A 22,783-nucleotide genomic window follows, 5' to 3' on the forward strand; every position below is an offset into this window, starting at 1 on the left:
TCGTTGCCCTGAACATGCAGGCAGATGGCTTTGTAATGGTGACTGTGTAATCCTGATATCTTTCCCTTCCAGATGAAGAAATCCACTTTGAAATCTTATATCATTGAACTCAGCAAAGAATATTCACTTGTGACTCAATTTACTAGTTTTGTAGCCATTGAAGAAAGGGTAAGTGTAAGTTAACAAGACGGAAGCATGGGGGGCACAGGAAGATTAATCTAAAATTTTCATGTTTCTTCTGAAACTAAATATGAAAATCTATAAGGTCTTGCTCGCTCTTATTTCTGCTGATGCTGCTTGCAATTCTGGGCCAAGGACCTTTGATTTTCAGCCTCTAATTGGCTCTCAAGGGTGGGATTTTGCCCTTGGGCCCCTGAATTTCAGGGAAGGCTGAATGCCTAACAGGCACTTAATCCAATCAGATTTTCCAAGTTTTGCCCAGTGTTTTTTTCCGCCAGTGCAGGAGCTGTGCCAGTCTGAGGTACAGAATTGTTTTTCTTCTTCACTCTCTCTGGCCCATACCTCTACCAGCTCGGGTACCAGATAGATGCATCACGAAATGCATTGAGATTGCTTAAGGGACTGTTATACCTGTGCGTACTGATTCGGAGCATTTATCCGACCCAAATGAAAGTGTGCTACCTAGCAGGGCCATCAGGTGGGAATTGTGGATATAAGATCAAAGACTCAGTTGCAGGCCACTTAGATATGTAGCTGTGTTCTTAGTCACCAGCAGTGAAGCCTTTTGGTAGGCATCAGCCAGAAAACACTGAGGCCCAAAGATCATGCTGGGGTGGGGGAAGAACCTGCATATCAGCACCTTCAGATGGAATAGTGGAGGCAAAAACCTTAGAATCTGGTTTAGCTCAGTGGGCTAGACAGCTGGTTTGTGATGCAGAACAAGGCCAGAGGCGCGGGTTCAATTCCCGGACCAGCTGAGAATCCCGAACAGGCGCTGGGATGTGGCGACTCGGGGCTTTTCACAGTAACTTCATTGCAGTGTTAATGTAAGCCTACTTGTGACAATAAACATTATTTATTTACTTATTTACAGAATCATAAACAATTTGATGCTATAATGAGGAATCATGGGGTAGCACGGTGGAGCAGTGGTTAGCACTGCTGCTTCACGGCGCCGAGGACCCGGGTTCGATCCCGGCCTCGAGCCACTGTCCGTGTGGAGTTTTCCCCATGTCTGTGTAGGTCTCACCCCCAAAACTCAAAAAGATGTGCTGGGTAGGTGAATTGGCCATGCTGAATTGCCCTTTATGGAAAATAAAATAATTGGGTACTCTAAATTTATTTTTTTTAAATGGGGAATCATTCGGATGCTTACGTGTAATTGGAGGTGGACTTGCAATGAAACACACTGCGCTGCAGCGTGGGGCCCCGGCCAATGGGGGACATCAAATGAAAGGTGGTGTAGTATGGGAGCACCAGTCAGAGACTGGAGACTCTGAGTTTGCTGATAGGCCAATGAGTCAATCAGCAGGCAATACATAACAACATCGGACTCTTATTGGTGGACTCCCCATTAGAGCAGAAAAACAGTTTGCCCGACGTTGAGAGGTGATGGAGGCTTCGAGCAGTTCAGACGGATCTCCTGATTGTGTGAAGTTTCTCAACTTTAATTGAGTGTAGCAGCAAGGTTTCTGACATTCAGCCTGGCAGCCTAAGGCAAAAGTGAGCGTGCAAAGCCTTCAGCAAGGCAAGGAGGAAGCCCGCTGGCCAACAGCCGTTGAGAGGAGCAGCAGGACGACTCTTGACCTCAAGACCAGGGCTGAGGGGGGGCAGGGAAGCAACCAACCAAAGAAAGAACAGAGACCAGGCTAGATTAAGCCAGCAGCCAAGCAGCCAGCTAAGAGCATACGTGGTCATTGTTGCTCAAGGCCCAGCCACCCAAGCAAGAGGTGAGCAGTTGGGATATGCGAGGGCCAGGCAAGCACCGGTGTTGTGATTTTCAGGGAGCAATGACTTCCCGGGCTACTTGACCAGAGCTAGTGGCCAGGGCTGAGAGTCAGTGGGATGGGTGGCAACTGGACTGGCGAGTGTGAGAGCAGAGACCAGGCCAGATAACCAGCAGCAGCCATAGATACATAGAAGATTGGAGCAGGAGGAGGCCTTTTGGCCCTTCGAGCCTGCTCCGCCATTTATCACGATCATGGCTGATCATCCAACTCAATAGCCTAATGCTGCTTTCTCCCAATAACCTTTGATTCCATTTGCCCCAAGTGCTATATCTAGCCGCCTCTTGAATATATTCAACAATTTAGCATCAACTATTTCTTGTGGTAATGAATGCCACAGGCTCACCACTCTTAGGGTGAAGAAATATCTCCTCACCTCTGTCCGGAATGGTTTACCCTGAATCCTAAGACTGTGACCCTTGGTTCTGGACCCACCCACCATCAGGAACATTGTCCCTGCATCTACCCTGTCTAGTCCTGTTATTTTATTTTATTTTTTAAAATAATTTTTATTAAAGGTTTTCATAAAATATCAATCACAAAATGAGAAAGAAAAAAGGACCCAACAGGGTTAAGTACAAAACACAATCAAAAAAAACCAACCCCCCCAAACCCCTCCCCCTGTACATAAATAGTAAATTAACATTAACACCCCGACTTAACACAATAGGTGTATACACCCCCTCAGACCCTCCAGTGTAAATAACATAAACAAAAATAAAGTAAACCCCCCTCCCGGACTGCTGCTGCCATTGACCAATGTCTATCGTTCTGCCAGAAAGTCTAAGAACGGTTGCCACCGCCTAAGGAACCCTTGTACCGCCCCTCTCAAGGCGAATTTCACCCTCTCCAATTTAATGAACCCTGCCATATCGCTGATCCAGGATTCCAGGCTTGGGGGCCTCGCATCTTTCCACTGAAGGAGAATCCTTCGCCGGGCTTCCAGGGACGCAAAGGCCAGAATTCCGGCCTCTTTCGCCTCCTGCACTCCCGGCTCCTCTGCCACCCCAAATATTGTGAGCCTCCAGCCCAGTTTGACCCTGGATCCTACCACACTCGACACCGTCCTCGATACGCCCTTCCAAAATTCCTCCAGCGCTGGGCATGCCCAGAACATATGGGTGTGATTTGCTGGGCTCCCTGAGCACCTAACACACCTGTCCTCACCCCCAAAGAACCGGCTCGTCCTTGTCCTGGTCATGTGTGCCCTGTGCAGCACCTTAAACTGTATGAGGCTGAGCGTCGCACACAAAGAGGAAGAGTTCACCCTCCCTAGGGCATCTGCCCACGTCCCCTCCTCGACCTCCTCTCCCAACCCCTCCTCCCACTTACCTTTCAACTCCACCACCGAGGCCTCCTCCTCCTCCTGCATCATCTGGTAAGTTTCCGAGATCTTCCCCACTCCCACCCACCCCCCCAAGAGCACCCTGTCCTGTACTGTGTGTGGCAGTAGCCGTGGGAATTCCACCACCTGCCGTCTGGCAAACGCCCTTACCTGTAAGAACCTGAAGGTGTTCCCCGGGGGGAGCCCGTACTTTTCCTCCAGCTCACCCAAGCCCGCAAACTTCCCGTCCACAAACAGGTCCCCCAACTTTCGTATCCCTGCCCTGTGCCACCCCGAAAACCCTCCACCTGTTCTTTCTGGGGCGAACCGGTGGTTCCCCCGTAATGGGGTCCACGCCGAGGCCCCAACTTCCCCCCTATGCCGCCTCCACTGCCCCCAAAATTTGAGGGCTGCCACCACCACTGGGCTCGTGGTATACCTCCTTGGAGGGAGCGGCAGCGGCGCCGTTGCCAGCGCCCTCAGACTCGTACACACACAGGACGCCATCTCCAGCCTCTTCCATGCAGCCCACTCCCCCTCCATCACCCACTTGCGCACCATCGGCGCATTGGCGGCCCAGTAGTACCCACAGAGGTTGGGCAGTTCCAGCCCCCCCCGATCTCTACTCCGCTCCAGGAACACCCTTCTCACCCTCGGAGTCCCTCGCGCCCACACAAACCCCATTATACTCCTGTTAACCCGCCTGAAAAAAGCCTTCGGGATAAACACGGGCAGACACTGGAACAGGAACAAAAACCTTGGGAGCACTGTCATTTTGATTGACTGCACCCTACCCGTCAAGGACAGCGGCAACGCGTCCCACCTCTTAAACTCCTCCTCCATTTGCTCCACCAGCCTTGTAAAGTTAAGCCTATGCAGGGCCCCCCAGCTCCTGGCCACCTGGACCCCCAAATATTTGAAGCTCCTCTCCACCCTTTTTGGTGGGAGCTCGCCAATCCCCCTCTCCTGGTCCCCTATCTGAACTACGAACAGCTCGCTCTTCCCCATATTGAGCTTGTACCCCGAAAAGTCCACGAATTCCCTGAGGATCCTCATTACCTCTGGCATTCCTCCCACCGTTTCCGCCACATACAGCAGCAGGTCGTCCGCAAAAAGCGACACACTGTGCTCCTCCCCACCCGGCACTAACCCCCTCCAGTTCCTCGACTCTCTCATTGCCATAGCCACGGGTTCAATCGCCAGTGCGAAGAGCAGGAGGGTCAGGGGACACCCCTGTCTCGTCCATCGGTGCAACCGAAAGTACCCGGACCTCCTCTTATTTGTGGCCACACGCGCCATCGGGACCTCATATAACAGGCTAACCCACCTGACAAACCCCTCCCCAAACCCGAACCTCTTCAGCACCTCCCACAGGTACCCCCACTCTACCCTATCGAAGGCTTTCTCAGCGTTCATCGCCCCCCACTATCTCCGCCACCCCCCCCCCCCCCCCCCTCCCTCGCCGGCATCATGATAACGTTCAAAAGCCTCCGCACATTCGCGTTCAACTGTCTCCCCTTCACAAACCCCGTCTGGTCTTCATGGATGATCTGCGGCACACAATCCTCAGTCCTCGTGGCTAAGACCTTCGCCAGCACCTTGGCATCTACATTTAGCAAGGAAATCGGTCTGTAAGACCCACATTGCAGAGGATCCTTGTCCCGCTTCAGGATCAAGAAGATCAGTGCCCGGGACATCGTCGGGGGTAAAGGCACCCCCTCCCTTGCCTCATTAAAGGTCCTAACTAACAGCGGGCCCAACAGGTCTATATATTTTTTATAGAACTCGACCGGGAAACCGTCCGGCCCCGGTGCCTTCCCCGCCTGCATGCTTCCTATCCCTTTGATCAGCTCCTCCAGCCCAATCGGGGCCCCCAGTCCCGCCACCAGTCCCTCCTCCGCCTTTGGAAACCTCAATTGGTCCAGGAAATGGCCCATCCCTCCCTCCTCCCGTGGGGGCTCGGATCGGTACAATTCTTCGTAGAAGTCCCTGAAGACCCCATTGATGCCAACCCTACTCCGCACCACGTTCCCTCCCCTGTCCTGAACTCCCCCGATCTACCTAACTGCGTCCCGCTTCCGAAGCTGATGCGCCAGCATCCGGCTTGCCTTTTCCCCATACTCGCGGACCGCCCCTTGGGCCTTCCTCCACTGCACCTCCGCCTTCCTGGTGGTCACCAGGTCGAATTCGGCCTGGAGGCTGCGCCTCTTCCTCAACAATCCTTCCTCAGGCTCTTCCGCATACCTCCTGTCTACCCTCACCATCTCCCCCACCAGCCTCGCCCCCTCCCCCTGCTCCTTGTGGGCCCTAATGGAGATCAGCTCTCGCCTCACCACCGCCTTCAGTGCCTCCCATACCATCCCCACTCGGACCTCCCCGTTGTTGTTGGTCTCCAAGTACCTCTCTATACTTCCTCGGACCCGCTCGCTCACCTCCTCGTCCGCCAACAGCCCCACCTCCAAGCGCCACAGCGGGCGCTGGTCCCTCTCCTCCCCCATCTCCAAGTCCACCCAATACTGGGCGTGGTCCGAAATGGCTATTGCCGAATACTCGGTATCCTCTACTCTCGCTATCAGCGCCCTACTCAAAATGAAAAAGTCGACTCGAGAATAAGCCTTATGGACATGTGAGAAGAATGAAAATTCCCTAGCCCCCGGCCTTGCAAATCTCCAAGGGTCCACCCCTCCCATTTGGTCCATAAATCCCTTTCACCACTCTAGCTGCTGCCGGCTTTCTACCCGTCCTAGACCTGGAGCGATCCAGTGCCGGATCCAACACCGTGTTAAAGTCTCCCTCCATTATCAGGCTCCCCACTTCCAAGTCTGGGATCCGACCCAACATACGCCGCATAAAACCCGCATCGTCCCAGTTCGGAGCATACACATTGACCAGTACCACCCTCTCTCCCTGCAACTTACTACTTACCATTATGTACCTACCACCATTATCTGCCACAATGCTCGGCCAGCCACGCGTCCGCACCCCACACCCGGCCCGTTCCCCACAGCTGCATATCCCCGTCTCGACCGCCCCCCCCCCCCCACTCGCTCCAGCTCCTCCTTGACCTTAGCAGCAGGAACTCGATTCCGCCCCCCCCTCCCCCCTCCCCAGCCCCCCCCCGGCTAGGACCCATCCTAGCTGGTTTACACCCCCCATTGCACTTCCGCAAGTCAGCTGACTCCTGCTGACCCCGGCCACTCCCGCCTCCCCTTCGATTCCTCCCATTGTGCGGCACACCCTCCTCTCCGGCTCCCCATCCTCAGGCTCTCCCCCTCCCCGCTCCGTTCTAAGCGCGGGAAACAATCCTCGCTTCCCCCCGCCCCCCTCCAGTCTTCGGCGTGGGAAAAAAGCCCGCGCTCTCCAGGCCCTGCCACCAGCCAAAACAGTGCCCAACCCGCCCCATCCACCCTCCCCAACCCGACAGAGAAAAACACAGAGAAAAAGAAAGCCAAAACAATGCAAAGGCCCCCCCCCCCCCCCCCCGAACAAAAAATAGGCATAACATATCCACCGCAGTCCCCACTCGCCCATCCCGACCCTCAGTCTGTGTCCAGCTTCTCGGCCTGAACAAAGGCCCACACCTCCTCCGGAGACTCAAAATAATGGTGCCGGTCCTTGTCGGTAACCCACAGTTGCGCCGGCTGCAACATGCCAAACTTCACCCCCTTCCTGTGCAGCACCGCCTTCACTCGATTGTACCCGGCCCTCCTCTTCACCACCTCCACACTCCAGTCCTGGTACATTCGAACCTCTGTGTTCTCCCACCTGCTGCTCATCTCCTTCTTGGCCCACCTGAGCACACACTCCCGCTCGACGAACCGATGGAACCACACCAGCACCGCCCGCGGAGGCTCGTTAGCCTTGGGCCTCCTCGCCAACACTCTATGGGCCCCTTCCAGCTCCAGGGGCCCCTGGAAGGACCCCGCTCCCATCAGCGAGTTCAACATGGTGACCACATAGGCCCCCACATCCGGCCCCTCCGGGAGGCCCAGAATCCGCAGATTCTTCCGCCTCGACTGATTCTCCATCTCCTCGAACCGCTCCTGCCATTTCTTGTGGTGCGCCTCCACCTTTACCGCCAGGCCTAAGATCTCGTCCTCATTGTCAGAGATCTTTTGTCGAGCCTCTCGGATCGCCACCCCCTGGGCCGTCTGTGTCTCCAGCAGCTTATCAATAGAAGCCTTCATCGGCTGTAGCAGGTCCGTTTTAATCTCCCTGAGGCAGCGCTGGATACCCTCCTGTTGCTCCTCCGCCCACTGCCTCCACGCTGCCTGGTCTCCGCCCGCCGCCATTTTGTCCTTCTTCCCTCCCTTCTTCGGGTCCACCACCACCTTTTTTGTCGCCCCACTCCTAGTTAAAACCATATACTGACGGGGAGCTGTTATTAACTCCTTCCCACACCGGGAAATGTCGCAAAAGTGCCGTTTGGGGCCCTGAAAAGAGCCCAAAAGTCCGTTTTTGCGGGAGCCGCCGAATGTGCGACTTAGCTCCGCATCGCCGCAACCTGAAGTCTCGAGAGGGAATCCTTTTGGCAGTGTTCGCTTCACCACTCTGCCCCAAAACGTCTGTGGAAACTCCTGAAAAAGGTCTGAGAATCCGTTCCAGACGGGAGCTGCCGAATGCGCGACCTACTCCTCCATGGCCGCCACCGGAAGCCTCGTTCCCGCTTCTTCAATGGCCTTGGTGAGATCTTTTCACAGTTGTTCCCTCTGCTGCTAGAATTCACCTTTAATAAAGGCCCTCAAGTCAGCTTGAAGCCTTTAAGCTTGCCCTTCCCCCACCTGCATGCTGGAAGAGGCTTTTATCTATTCCTGCAGCTCCAGCCAAATCTTTTAATGTTTCTGCTGGGTGTGGTAACCAAGAGACATGCCATTCCTGGGGGACACTGTCGGGGGAATGTTGCAGTCTTCTTCCCACACCAGGAAATGATGAAAAAATTCCGTTGGGGGCCCTGAAAAGAACTTAGCTCTGCATAGCCGCACCCGGAAGTCCCGTCTCGTCCTGTTATTAACATACAGGCAGACTTTGAGTCTGCAGAAGGTGCAATTAAGATGTTGTAAAACTGAGATATTCATTCCAATCATGTATATTGTTTATCTATATAGGGTTAATGGAATTTAGTTTATAGAAATAAGGTTCCCTGGGTTTAGATAATTGAGAGGTTGTGGTTAGCATTAGTAAGATGGTCATAACTCAATTAGTGAGATAAGTGTGATGTAATTAATGGGAGGAGCCAGGTCTGTGGCAGGCAGTTTAGCTTTTGACTAGGATCTTGAAACTGAGCAGGAGCTTTTGCCAAAGGCTATTAGGTTAATCAATAGTCTCCAAAAGCAAGATTTGCAACTCGTATCTGAAAGGGTATCTCTCTCTCTCTTCAAGCAGTCTTTTCCAAAAATCTCTATCCCAAGAGACACAAGCATCTAACTGTTTGCTAACTTTATTTATGTGGCTTTTGATCTGTGATGGGCTTTGCTTAATTGGGGATAGAGAAAGTATTAGTTAGAAGTTAAGAAGTGTGCACTTTCATTGTTAAGAATTGCTTAACTGTTAATTGTAATCTATTTTCTGTGATTTCAATGGGTTTAATCCTGTGTTAAGAATAACGTTTGTTTTGATATAAAAGATACTCATTGCTCAGTGGAATCACTCCTGGAGCGAAGTATCCTTTCCTCCCAGTTTTTAAAATTTTAAAAGTCTTTGGGGTTCTTGTCCAGTGACAAATGTTGGTGTCTGGTCCAGGATCTTAACACATCTGGTGCTGAATCAACAATTATGAAATAGTATTTGGCATTTTTGACTTGTACTGAACAATGCAAGCCCCTGTGCATTATTCATCCCATGTTCCAGTCACTTCTTCAATATAACCTGCAACACATTGTGGGTGAGCCACCACGTCACCAGAGAGCAGGGCATGACTTGGGAGCCCCCCCCCCCCCTGCAGAAAAAGGAGCGTGCAGGGCCCACAAAAGTGTAAAGTCCATCTCTGTGAGTAGATTAATTAAGGTGGACTGAATAGCCTCTGATCTGTAATTATTCTGTGCACCACTTCATTTTTGTCAGAGTTTAAATCAAGGTTCTATATTGCATTGTACTAATTGCATAAAGCTTCAGAACATCACAAGGTGATGGGCACATACCTTGGCACAAGATTGCAGGAAAATACATCATATAAGCTCTTCCAATTGAAAATGTGGAACTTTTTAAAGTGTGCTCTCACCATGTGCTGTTGGTTGTTCAGCATTAAACGTCTATGCCAAATATTTGTAAATACAACAGCTTTATAAAATAATGTATAGAGGATCAACTGTTCTTGCCAGACTGAGCATCTGGTGTTCTTGAGACTTAATTATAACTGAGATTTAATTATTACTGAGACGTGGTTGTTAGTCTTAGGTTACAGGTGTTGTATTCAACATCCAAACAAAACTAAAAACAAATGCTCAAGATAAGCGCACTCATTTTATGTTCACAGTTTTTTTTACATTTTCCTATTAAGAGGCAATTTTAGCATGTCCAATCTACCTACCCTGCACATCTTTTGGGTTGTGAAGGTGAGATCCATGCAGACGGGGGAGAATCTGAAAACCATGGACAGTGACCCGGGGCCAGGTTCGAACACAGGTCCTTGGCACCGTGAGGCAGCAGTGCTCACCACTCCACCACTGTGCTGCCCTACATTAACTATTTAAACCTTGTCTTGTTTTCCTTGCTTAGTACGAACAGGAAGAAGATTTAATTCTCAGCCCATCTATTCAGGAACTTGCCGCAAAAGAAAGTGTGGATATTCTGTCATATATGGACTGGGACGAAAATTTTAAACATCAAAACTTCAAATTGCGAGCTTCAAAGAGGGTGAGTACAAAGAATATAGGTATCATCTTTTGATTCCTGAGTGGCTTAGTAGTGGGATAACTGAGGTGTTGCAGTGGGTCACCACTTAACCAGTGTGACAGATTCAAAACTTCAATACCCGTCTTCTGCATTCTGACCTGAATATGGCTGCCTTATGCATTGATTCTACTTTTCGGTTAAATCCTGTGAAATATGAAATTGTGTTTCAGTTTAAAAGTTTGAAAAAAGAAAGGAATTTGTGACTTGAAATTTATCACCGACAGTGGCACAAGACGGGCGGTATAGGATCATCTGCCCATTATACTTTGTGTTTGATGTTCAGTTCCATTGCAGTCAATTAAATTAATTATCAGTTGCTGCATATTATGAACAACTGGAGCCAATACTGTCTATTTTGCGCCACCCTGAGATTAATTTCTACAGTTTGAAGTTTTGAAAAAGAATTGCAAATGAATATAGTGTTCCAAGCTCTAAAGTGTGGTACATGTTTTGTGGTGGAGAGTGCAGTATGCATGCTGGCTTATTTTTTGTTATATAAATTTAGAGTGCTCAATTATTTTTTTTTTAAGCAGCAATTTAGCGTGGCCAATCCACCTACGCTGCACATCTTCGGGTTGTGGTGGTGAGTCCCACGCAGACACTGGCAGAATGTGCAAACTCCACACAGACAGTGACCCCGGGCTGGGATCGAACCCGGGTCCTCGACACTGTGAGGCAGCAATGCTAACCACTGAGCCACCATGCCGCCACCATACTGGCTTATTATAAACACTGATGATGTTTGGAAATTATATTAAATCACCCATCATCTACTCTGTATATCCTGAGTTTTGTATATGCGAACAATAATGGAAAGGTAAAGACACAGGTTGTCCCACACAATTGTAATAACTTATGCATCACAATGTAACTTGTTCGGTGAATTAGATTTTCTGAAATCTCCCTCTGTGTACCCGAACAGGCACCGGATTTTCACAGTAACTTCATTGCAGTGTTAATATAAGCCTACTTGTGACAATAAAGATTATTATTGTTATGTACTCTCCATTATATGATCTCCTGACTAATGTGGAAAAATAGATTAAAGCAACAGGCCAATTTGAGGGGCAAAATTCAAAATTATGAGCAATTCCTTCCCAACACATCTAGGCATTCAAAACTAGTCCAGGATATTATGCTGGCCCTGAATTCGTTGACGTTTCTGTCTTTGAAAGAGATGAAGTCTTCCACGAGCTGAAACCGGTTCAGTTCTCACTTGAAGGAATTCAATAAATCAGCAATGTCCACACAAAAATGCGCTCTATTCCAAAGATCCACTATTCTCTCAAAAAAGAACCACCTCCTCACATCTGACCTAGATCTAATTTTATATAGCCTAAACTTAGGGCGGCACGATGACGCAGTGATTAGCACTGCTGCCTCACACGCTGAGGACCTGGGTTTGATCCCGGCCCTGGCTCACCGTCCGTGTGGAGTTTGCACATTCTCCCCATGTCTGCGTGGGTCTCACCCCCACAACCCCAAAAAGATGTGTAGGGTAGGTGAATTGGCCATGTTAAATTGCCCCTCAATTGGAAAAAAAAGAATTGGATGCTCTAAATTTGTTTGTAAAAAGGTTAAAATTGTAACCTGGGTCCTCTCCAACTTATGGAATTGGAACAGATTGTCATCCAGAACATTCACTTCCATCGCCATATTAACCTCAACCAAATCACCACTAGGTCTCTGCTGTGTGGAGTATAGATTATTTTTATCTATCTTGATAACTAAACTGCTTTATGCTTGAATTTGTGCAATGGCCTTCCACTGCACTCTTTCCAGAACCTTACTATCTTCCACCATACGAGGAGACAAAAACCAGACAAAGTGAGGCCTGGCAAAGGGCTTGTATAAAAAGAAACATTATCCTATGAATGCACCCCAACACCCTATTTGCTGCAGCTATCACTTCACTGTATTGCCCATGAAATCAGCTCTAGAATGCCTGGATCTTTTTGATTCTCCACTTTCTTTTCCCTGAGTACTTTTAAGAATGTTGAGCATTCACCTTGCCCCTTAACATAACTTCACTTATCTAAATTAAACAGAATTTGCCAGCCAGTAACCCAATTGCTCAACACATTAAGATCAGCCTAAAGAGGTTGAGCACTGTCTACAGTCCTATTACATGCACGGAACTTCAGATCAACACATTTGTAGATTGTGCCCTTGACACCTACATCCAGATTATTTGGACTCATAAATATTATTTGGTATTGTATAATCATCACTGTCATCATGATTTGCACATGTCATCACTTATCTACCTATTTTGTTCAATTTTCTTTCACAGAGTACAGAAAATATGTAACACAAAAAAAGGGGGGATGTGGTGATATGCATCACTGTATATACACTACAACTAAGTAAAACACTAGAGGGAGCATCGGAGATGTCATGACATGCAGACATACAGCTAATGAACACATAGAATAGGACACGACCAATGGGCAGTCAAGACACCCAGAGGTGACACTACCACAAGGGGGCAACCCATATAAAAGGACAGGGCACACATGCTCTGTCTCTTTCCACAGGCGACACTTAGAGAGAAGGACAGGGGCAGATCAGAAGCATCATACCCACCACGTGGCTTAGAGCAGACTGGTTAGTTAGACTTGAGTTACTGTAGCAAGATTAGCAGGAGAGTCGAACTCATAGAGAACTGTGCTGATGGTTCAATAAATCACATTGAACTTACTTCAAAGCCTGGAGTATCTTTTGGTCAAAGCTGCATCGAGTTGCAGCCTGTGTTATCCCAGAGTACATAACACATCAGTGGGGGAGTCCAGAACTAGGGATCATAGTTTGAGGATAAGGGGTAAATCTTATCGGACTGAGGTGAGGAGAAATGTCTTCACCCAGAGTGTGGCCAATCTATGGAATTCACTACCACAGAAAGTAGTTGAGGCGGAAACATTGTGCAATTTCAAGAAGAAATTAGATATAGCTCTTGCGGCTAAAGGGATCATGGGATATGGGGGGGAAGGTGGGATCAGGGTATTGAATTTCATGATCATAATGAATGACAGAGCAGACTCAAAGGGCCGAATGGTCTACTGCTGCTTCTATTTCTATTTGTGTTTCTATGTATGTGGACCCTTGTTTAATTCAAGCATGCATATACTGCCTCCTCAATGATTCCCTCAGGCATCGTTCCTTTTGCTGATGTGAAATATGTAGGCCTATTGTTATGGGATCCATCTCGTCACCTCTTTTAAAGGTGGGAACTACGCAAGCCTCCTTTTGGTCTATGGAACAATCGTTAAAACGGAGCTTTAGAAATATGAGCTAGGGGCTTGCACAGCATGTTTCATATCTTCCTAAAGACCTTTGGGTGACTATAATCTGGCCTGGTTCTCCATCTATTTTCAAGTTCTTAATTATATCTAAAATAATACGTTCATCTAATTTATTACTAGTTTTATTATTCTAATAGTTGAGCATCACCTTTACGAATGAAGATTGATGTGAAGTATTCAATTAATATTTCGATTATGAGTTCCTTGTAACCTGTTCTTTGTAATCTATTCTTGAACATCCTTCAAAAGCCCAACACAGCCATTAAGAGTTAACTGACTTTTAGGTAACTGAAAAAGCTTTTCCCAACACATCGAATTATCTACGATCTTCTTCTAATTGTGATTCTATTATTTTAAGTGATTGTATAGCAATTTGTGTTTTCTTCACATTCAACTGTTTAGCTGAGTATTTGAACACATTTAATTTATAGAAATATTTCTGTTTGCATCTTATTTCTCTTTATACATAACGAGTCAGCTATCTTTGCATATAAAGTTATGGGAGTGGCACAGTGGTTAGCACTGCTGCCTCACGGCGCCGAGGTCCCAGATTCGATCCCGGCCCTGGGTCACTGTCCGTGTGGAGTTTGCACATTCTCCCTGTGTTTGCGTGGGTCTCACCCCCACAACACAAAGATGTGTAGGGTAGGTGGTTTGGCCACGCTAAATTGCCCCTTAATTGGAAAAAATTAATTGGGCACTCTAAAATTTAAAAAAAATGAAGTTATGGGCACTTCACAAGCACAAAATTGCAGTAGATGCAAACAAAATATAATTTCGCCTGAGATTGACGTTTGACTTTGTTTTTCTAGATGATGCTGCTTAATGCTTTAGCCTTTTAAATAAATAAGTTTAACATCTAACTATTTCCATACAGTCTTTTAACTTCCAATTTTCTCCGCGTTTCTGAAAGTTGTGACACTGTGTTTGGCAGTTTTATTTCTGAAAGTTAAATTCTGATTTTTATGTAACACTTCCTGCTCTGCTGCAACAGTGTGAACAGGGCTGAATTAAAACGGCAGCCTGGCACTACCTGTTGCATTTTGCAGTGTTCCCATGCAGTGTCCCCCCCCCCCCCCCCCACGTGGTGGTTTTGGGAGAATCAAGGCTGGAGCATCACTGGTAGGCAAGGACCTTGAGAATATATTACTGCTGGTGACTTGCAGGATTAAGCCAGAAACAGCACAGGAATTTTAAAAAAAATCTTTTCATGTTTCTATATGGGCCAGGAGGAAAAGGTGCTTCTTTGAGTTGGCTGTGTGGTACTGTTCTTGAGCTAGCACATGTATATGATCAATCATTAACACAGACCCAGATTCTGCTACTGTGTGGCACTGCACGTTATTTCATTAATGTGTTAAACAATCATAGTACTTTCTGGACATGTTTAATGATCTTCGCAGAAAATTTTGTTTTAGTAATTTTTCTGCCTTTATATTTAACTTGTAGGAACTGATGGAAAAATGGGAAGTTCCAAACAAATTTACAAAAGCAATCATTGGAGATGATGATTATGATGATTATTATTATGATGAAATGCAAAGTAACACTTCACCGCTAGTTGGTATGGGATGTTCTTCAAGCATCAATACATTATCTACTTCTTCAGAAATGTCTCCTGAAAACTCTGATTTACTGGGTTCGCTCCTCGTCCCATTGTGTGGAAATCGGCTCGCTGCAAAATATACTTCAATGAAAAAAAACATTGATGAAGTTCAATATTTAAAATATCACAGCTCAGGTGACGAGTTATGCATTTTTGAGGAAAAATGTGAGGAAATAGATTCAATTTCTTTGGATGCTGCTTTTTACGAGCTTTTAGATGCAGCTCCCATATCTGGAAGTTCAGCATATCTTGGTTCAGGATTTTCAGCAACTGGTGCTGATAATAAAAATAGTTCACTTTTTGGATTTGAGTTTGCAGTATCTGGAGCTCCCATCCCTCCAAGTTCATTATGTTTGGATTCAGACTTTTCAACGTCTGCAGCTCCCATCCCTCCAAGTTCATTATGTTTGGATTCAGACTTTTCAAAGTCTGCTGGTCATATCCGTGCAAGTTCAGGACATTTTGGATCAGCATTTGAGTCATCTACAGATCTCATCCCTCCAAGTTCAGTGTGTTTGAATTCAGACTTTTCATCGTCTATCCTATCGAACATCATTCCTATCCGTGCAAGTTTAGGTTTGGAATCATGTTATGAGTCAGCATCTGCATCATCTGCAGCACCCATCCCTACAAGTTCAGTACGTTTTGGTTCAGTATTTGCACCACCCCGAGCTCCCATCCCTGCAAGTTCAGTACATTTTGGATCAGCATTTGCACAGCCCCCAGCTCCCGTCCCTGCAAGTTCAGTACATTTTGGTTCAGAGCTTCCACCGCCCCCAGCTCCCGTCCCTGCAAGTTCAGTACGTTTTGGTTCAGCATGTGCACCACCCCCAGCTCCCATCCCTGCAAGTTCAGTACATTTTGGTTCAGGGCTTCCAGCACCCCCAGCTCCCATCCCTGCAAGTTCAGTACGTTTTGGTTCAGCATGGGCATCACCCCCAGCTCCCGTCCCTGCAAGTTCAGTACCTTTTGGTTCAGCATTTGCACAGCCCCCAGCTCCCATCCCTGAAAGTTCAGTACGTTTTGGCTCAGCATTTGCACCACCCCCAGCTCCCATCCCTGCAAGTTCAGTACCTTTTGGTTCAGCATTTGCACAGCTCACAGCTCCCATCCCTGCAAGTTCAGTACATTTTGATTCAACATTTGGACCACCCCTAGCTCCCGTCCCTGCAAGTTCAGTACATTTTGGTTCAGGGCTTCCACCACCCCCAGCTCCCATCCCTGCAAGTTCAGTACCTTTTGGTTCAGCATTTGCACAGCTCACAGCTCCCGTCCCTGCAAGTTCAGTACATTTTGATTCAACATTTGGACCACCCCTAGCTCCCGTCCCTGCAAGTTCATTACATTTTGGTTCAGAGCTTCCAGCACCCCCAGCTCCCATCCCTGCAAGTTCAGTACGTTTTGGTTCAGCATTTGCACAGCTCACAGCTCCCATCCCTGCAAGTTCATTACATTTTGGTTCAGAGCTTCCAGCACCCCCAGCTCCCATCCCTGCAAGTTCAGTACGTTTTGGTTCAGCATTTGCACAGCCCCCAGCTCCCATCCCTGCAAGTTCAGTACGTTTTGGTTCAGCATTTGCACCACCCCCAGCTCCCATCCCTGCAAGTTCAGTACATTTTGGTTCAGGGCTTCCACCGCCCCCACCTCCCATCCCTGCAAGTTCAGTACATTTTGGTTCAGGGCTTCCACCGCCCCCACCTCCCATCCCTGCAAGTTCAGTACATTTTGGTTCAGGGCTTCCACCGCCCCCACCTCCCATCCCTGCAAGTTCAGTACATTTTGGTTCAGGGCTTCCAGCACCCCCAGCTCCCATCCCTGCAAGTTCAGTACGTTTTGGTTCAGCATTTGCACAGCCCCCAGCTCCCGTCCCTGAAAGTTCAGTACGTTTTGGCTCAGCATTTGCACAGCTCACAGCTCCCGTCCCTGCAAGTTCAGTACATTTTGATTCAACATTTGGACCACCCCTAGCTCCCGTCCCTGCAAGTTCAGTACATTTTGGTTCAGGGCTTCCACCGCCCCCAGCTCCCATCCCTGCAAGTTCAGTATGTTTTGGTTCAGCATTTGCACAGCTCCCATCTCCCGTCCCTGCAAGTTCAGTACATTTTGGTTCAGAGCTTCCACCGCCCCCAGCTCCCGTCCCTGCAAGTTCAGTACGTTTTGGTTCAGCATGTGCACCACCCCCAGCTCCCATCCCTGCAAGTTCAGTACGTTTTGGTTCAGCATTTGCACAGCCCCCAGCTCCCATCCCTGCAAATTCAGTACGTTTTGGTTCAGCATTTGCACCACCCCCAGCTCCCATCCCTGCAAGTTCAGTACATTTTGGTTCAGGGCTTCCACCGCCCCCAGCTCCCATCCCTGCAAGTTCAGTACGTTTTGGTTCAGCATTTGCACAGCTCCCATCTCCCGTCCCTGCAAGTTCAGTACATTTTGGTTCAGAGCTTCCACCGCCCCCAGCTCCCGTCCCTGCAAGTTCAGTACGTTTTGGTTCAGCATGTGCACCACCCCCAGCTCCCATCCCTGCAAGTTCAGTACATTTTGGTTCAGCATTTGCACAGCTCCCATCTCCCGTCCCTGCAAGTTCAGTACATTTTGGTTCAGAGCTTCCACCGCCCCCAGCTCCCGTCCCTGCAAGTTCAGTACGTTTTGGTTCAGCATGTGCACCACCCCCAGCTCCCATCCCTGCAAGTTCAGTACGTTTTGGTTCAGCATTTGCACAGCCCCCAGCTCCCATCCCTGCAAATTCAGTACGTTTTGGCTCAGCATTTGCACCACCCCCAGCTCCCATCCCTGCAAGTTCAGTACATTTTGATTCAGAGCTTCCACCGCCCCCAGCTCCCATCCCTGCAAATTCAGTACGTTTTGGTTCAGCATTTGCACCACCCCCAGCTCCCATCCCTGCAAGTTCAGTACATTTTGATTCAGAGCTTCCACCGCCTCCAGCTCCCATCCCTGCAAGTTCAGTACATTTTGATTCAGAGCTTCCACCGCCTCCAGCTCCCATCCCTGCAAGTTCAGTACATTGTGATTTAAAGCTTGTAGCGGCAGCTACTGGTAGAAAGAAATCATTTGGTTTAGATTCTTCAGTCGCCGCATCTCCTCCTTTTGGAGGCCCAGGTGTTTCACTAACTACAATGTCTTCTGCTAGGGGTTCATATATAATTGGCTCACCTCGCTTAATGGCTGAGGACCTCACTCTTAGTAATTCTGTAAGATCTATAATTCATACTCGGTCTTCAATACCTCCACCGCCTCCTCCTCCTCCTCCCTGTCCAATAACTTTACATTCTAGTTCTTCCAAGGCCACAGCTTTACTTGGAAAATCAAAAGGTTTTGGTTCAGAGCTCCACGTTCCTGCAGGATCGAATGGTTTTAGATCTGTAGGCCTGAGTGCTTCCCAGGATCAAAATATGGCCAACGAAAAAGTGCTACAGCAACCACCTGAAGAGACCCGTTTGGTCACTACTGATTTTCACATCTTTGAGATGTCTACGAATTTTAAAGGGGAAAAATTTAAAACATCATTCCAAGATCCCCAATTCAGAAGGTAAAAATAATTCATATTAAATCATTTTCTTGATCTTGTTTCTTTGAATGAATGTATAATGTCCTTGTGCTATAGTGGCAGGGAATTCCATTGTTAGAGGAGCAGTTAGATGTTTCTGCAGCCATAGATATGACTCCAGGATAGTATGTTGCCTGCCTGGTGCCAGGCTGAAGGATGTCAGAGCAGCTGCAGGATATTCTTTTGGGGGGTGAGCAGCCAGAAGTCATGGTCCATATTGTGATCAATGACATAGACAGGAAAAGGGACAAGGGCCTGAAAACAGATTACAGGCAGTTAGGAAAGAAATTGACAAACAAGACTTCAACAGCAGTAATCTGAGGATTGCGCTCAATGCCAAGTGCTAATCAGTCTAAGAATAGGAAGGTTGAGCAGTTCAGCATGTGACTGGAGAAATGGCGGGGATTTTAGCTTTCTGAGGCATTGGGACCACTTCTGGAGCAGGTGGAACCTGTATAAGAAGGATGGTTTACCCCTTAACAGGACTGGGACTAATGTCCTTGTTGGTGGGGGGGGGGGGGGGGGGGGGGGGGAGGGTGGGGGGGGGGGACATTTGCCAGTGCTGTTGGGAATAATTTAAACTACATTGCCAGCGAGATGGGAACCGGAAGAGAAATTCAGAGTGGAGAGGAGAAAAACTGGCAGTGGGAAGTAGAGAAATATTAACTGGTAAGGAGGATATATCAGACACGAGTATCAAGGTAAATTGACTACTTGGAGAGTTTGATAGAACTAGAATAGGCTAGTCAGTCATTATTGAACCATAGAATCATACAGAGCAGAAGAAGGCCATTCGCTCCATTGAGTCTGCACTGGCCCATGGAAAGAGCACCCCACCCAAGCCCACCCCACAAAAGCCCATGCCTCCACCCTATTCCTGTAACCCAGTAAACTTACTAAGGGGCAATTTAGCATGGCCAATCCAATAAAAGAAAGATTAGGGCCGATTAGGAGCAAAAAAGAGACTTCATGAGGAGGCAGGAGAAGTAGTGTTGGTATTAAATGAGGATTTTGCATCTGTCTTTACAAAGGAAGAGGATGCTACCTAGGCTGATGAGGGAACTGGTACATTTGAGAAATTTACAATTGAGAAGGAAGATGCTGTTAGAAAGGCTACTACCTTCACTTGAGTTGATAAGGCACCAGGACCGAATGAGATGCAACCATGAATATAGAGGGAGGTGAGAGTGGAGATTTCAAAGGCACTGGCGATAATCTTCCAGTTGTTCTTAGACAGATGGGTGCTGCCATAGGACTGGAGAATTGCAAATGTTCAGAAAGGGGTGCAAAGATAATGTCGACAACTACAAACGAGTCAGATTGACTTCAGTGGCAGGGAATCTTCTGGAAAATATAGTTCGGGACAAAATCTTTCTCTCTTAATTACTCGAAGAGTCATATGGACTCAAAACGTTAACTCAGTTTCTCTCTCCAAAGATGCTGCCGTACCTGTCGAGTTTATCCAGCATCTTCTGTTTTTATTTCAATAGTCACTTAGGTAGTGCAGTGTAATTAAGGAAAGCCACCGTGAATTCATTAAGGAAAAATCATGTTTAACCAAGTTGCTGGAGTTTTTTGAGGTGATCATAAGAAAAAGGAGCAGAATTAGGCCATTCGGCCCATCGAGACTGGTCCACCATTCTATCATGACTAATCTCTTCCTCATCTGCTACCTGCAATGTTACAGGCCAAAAGCTGGATCGAGAAATAAGCTAGAGCATCTCCTCCCTAGAACACATGACCTAGGAGCGGAAGTAGGCAATTTAGCCTCCCAAGCGTAACATCCTCAATGTGATCATGGCTGATCCCATCCTGGCCTCAATTCCACCATCCTGCCCATTCCCCATAACCCTTCAACCCATTACCAGTTAAAAATCTGTCTAACTCCTCCTTAAATGCAATCACTGTCCCTGTATCCACCGCACTCTGGGGTATCGAGTTGCACAGATTCACAACCTGATGTGCCATCAGTGAACACAAAACAAGTAGTGAACATAACTGAGGCTTTAATAAACTAAACAGAAAGCTTCCTGGCCTCTGATCCCGAACTGGGTCAGAGGCGGGGACCAGCCACCTTTATACCGAGCCCGAAGGGAGGCGGAGCCATTGGGCAGTGGTTTACCACATTACATGTAATACAGTAGCCGTTTACCACAATACACATATTATATACTACAGTGGTTTACCACATTCACCCCCTGTTTAAAAAAAAAGTCCAGCGGGGGTGAATTGGACTTAAAGATCGAGTCTGTTGGGGGCCTTGACCGTCCGCCGCGATCGCCTCAGTCCCGGCTGTGGTGTGGTCACCGGTGTCGAGACCTGCGCGTCCGGGAGTGTGTTGTCCTCTTCTTCACCCATTAGTTGAGTCGGTGGAGGGGAGGGCGGTGTATGGGTGGGGGGGGGTGGTGATAGTTGCCGGTGGGCCTGCGGGTGCCAGTTCTTGAAGTAGCCGGGTAGTGGTGGAGGGAAACGGTGTAGGGTCGGGGGTGGTGGAGATGGTCGCTGGGGAACCTGCAGGTGCCAAATCCCGGAGGGAAACTGTGTCCTGTCGCCCGTCATGATGTGCCACGTAGGCATATTGTGGATTGGCATAGAGGAGCAGGACCTTCTCGACGAGGGGATCTGAGTTATGACTCCTCGCATTCTTCCGGAGGAGGACAGGCCCTGGGACTGTCAGCCAGGATAGGTGCGAGACCCCGGAGGTGGACTTCCTGGGGAAGGCAAACATACGTTCGTGGGAGGGTCTTGTTGGTGGCAGTGCACAGGAGCGACCGGATTGAGTGGAGCGCATCGGAGAGGACCTCCTGCCAACGGGAGACTGGGAGACTTCTAGACCGTAGGGCCAGGAGGACGGCCTTCTAGACCGTCGCGTTCTCCCTCTCCACCTATCCGTTGCCCCGGGGGTTCTAGCTGGTCGTCCTGCTGGAGGCGATGCCCTTGCTAAGCAGGAACTGATGGAACTCGTCGCTCATGAAGGAGGAACCCCGATCGCTATGGATGTCGGAAGGGAACCCGAACAAGGTGAAAAGACTGTGCAGGGCCTTGAAGACTGGCAGAGTCATGTCAGGGCATGAGATGGTAAAGGGGAATCTTGAATATTCGTCTAACAATGTTGAGGAAGTACACGTTACATTCAGTGGAGGGGAGGGGCCCTTTGAAATCGATGCTGAAGCGCTCAAAGGGGCGAGAGGCCTTTACCAGTTGCGCCCTGTCTAGCCGATAGAAGTGTGGTTTGCACTCCGCGCAGATCTGGCAGTCCCTGGTCACGGTCCTGACCTCGATGGAGTAAGGCAGGTTGCGAGCCTTGATAAAGTGAAAATAACGGGTGACCCCCATGTGACAGAGGTTATTGTGGAGGGCCCGAAGTCGGTTTACTTGTGCGCTGGCACATGTACCGCGGGATAGGGCATCTGGGGGTTCATTGAGCTTCCCAGGTCGATACAAGATATCGTAGTTGTAGGTGGAGATCTCGATCCTCCACCTCAGATTCTTGTCGTTCTTGATCTTGCCCCGCTGTGTATTGTTAAACATGACGGCAACCGACCGTTGGTCAGTGAGGAGAGTGAATCGCCTGCCGGCCAGGCAATGCCTCCAATGTCGCACAGCGTCTACAATGGCTTGGGCTTCCTTTTCAACGGAGGAGTGTTGCATTTCGGAGGCACGGGTGAAGAAAGCCACGGGCCTGCCTGTCTGGTTGTGGGTAGCGGCCAGAGCAAAGTCAGACGCATCGCTCTCCACCTGGAACGGAATGGACTTGTCCACAGCGTGCATCGCGGCTTTGGTAATATCTGCCTTGATGCGGTTGAAGGCCAGGCGGGCCTGTCGTCAGGGGAAAAATGGTGGATTCAATAAGTGGACGGGCCTTGTCTGCATAATTGGGAACCCACTGGGCATAGTAAGAGAAGAACCCCAGGCATCTCTTCAGGGCCTTGGGGCAGTGGCATGCGGTCAGGGTCGGGCCCTAGGACTCTGTTTTCCACAACGTAGCCAAGGATGGCTAGGCGGGTTGTGCGGAAAACGCATTTTTGCTTATTGAAGGTGAGGTTCAGGAGTTTAGCAGTGTGGAGGAAGTGCCGGAGGTTTTCGTCATGGTCCTGCTGGTCATGGCCGCAGATGGTGACATTATCTAAG

General features: G+C 48.6%; 1 protein-coding gene across 2 annotated transcripts in view; it reads left to right on the top strand.

Annotated features, from left to right (window-relative positions):
• parp4 (poly (ADP-ribose) polymerase family, member 4) overlaps positions 1-22,783 on the top strand; it is a 341,167-nt gene that overhangs the window by 260,870 nt on the left and 57,514 nt on the right. For both annotated transcript variants that reach the window (XM_072476809.1, XM_072476810.1), the window contains 3 exons: positions 73-168; positions 10,006-10,143; positions 14,934-18,634. In XM_072476809.1, the coding sequence (XP_072332910.1) occupies positions 73-168; positions 10,006-10,143; positions 14,934-18,634 (3,935 nt within the window). The remainder of the gene's footprint in view (positions 1-72; positions 169-10,005; positions 10,144-14,933; positions 18,635-22,783) is intronic.

The sequence above is a fragment of the Scyliorhinus torazame genome, chromosome 15 (assembly GCF_047496885.1).
Source record: "Scyliorhinus torazame isolate Kashiwa2021f chromosome 15, sScyTor2.1, whole genome shotgun sequence".
Lineage (NCBI taxonomy): Eukaryota > Metazoa > Chordata > Chondrichthyes > Carcharhiniformes > Scyliorhinidae > Scyliorhinus > Scyliorhinus torazame.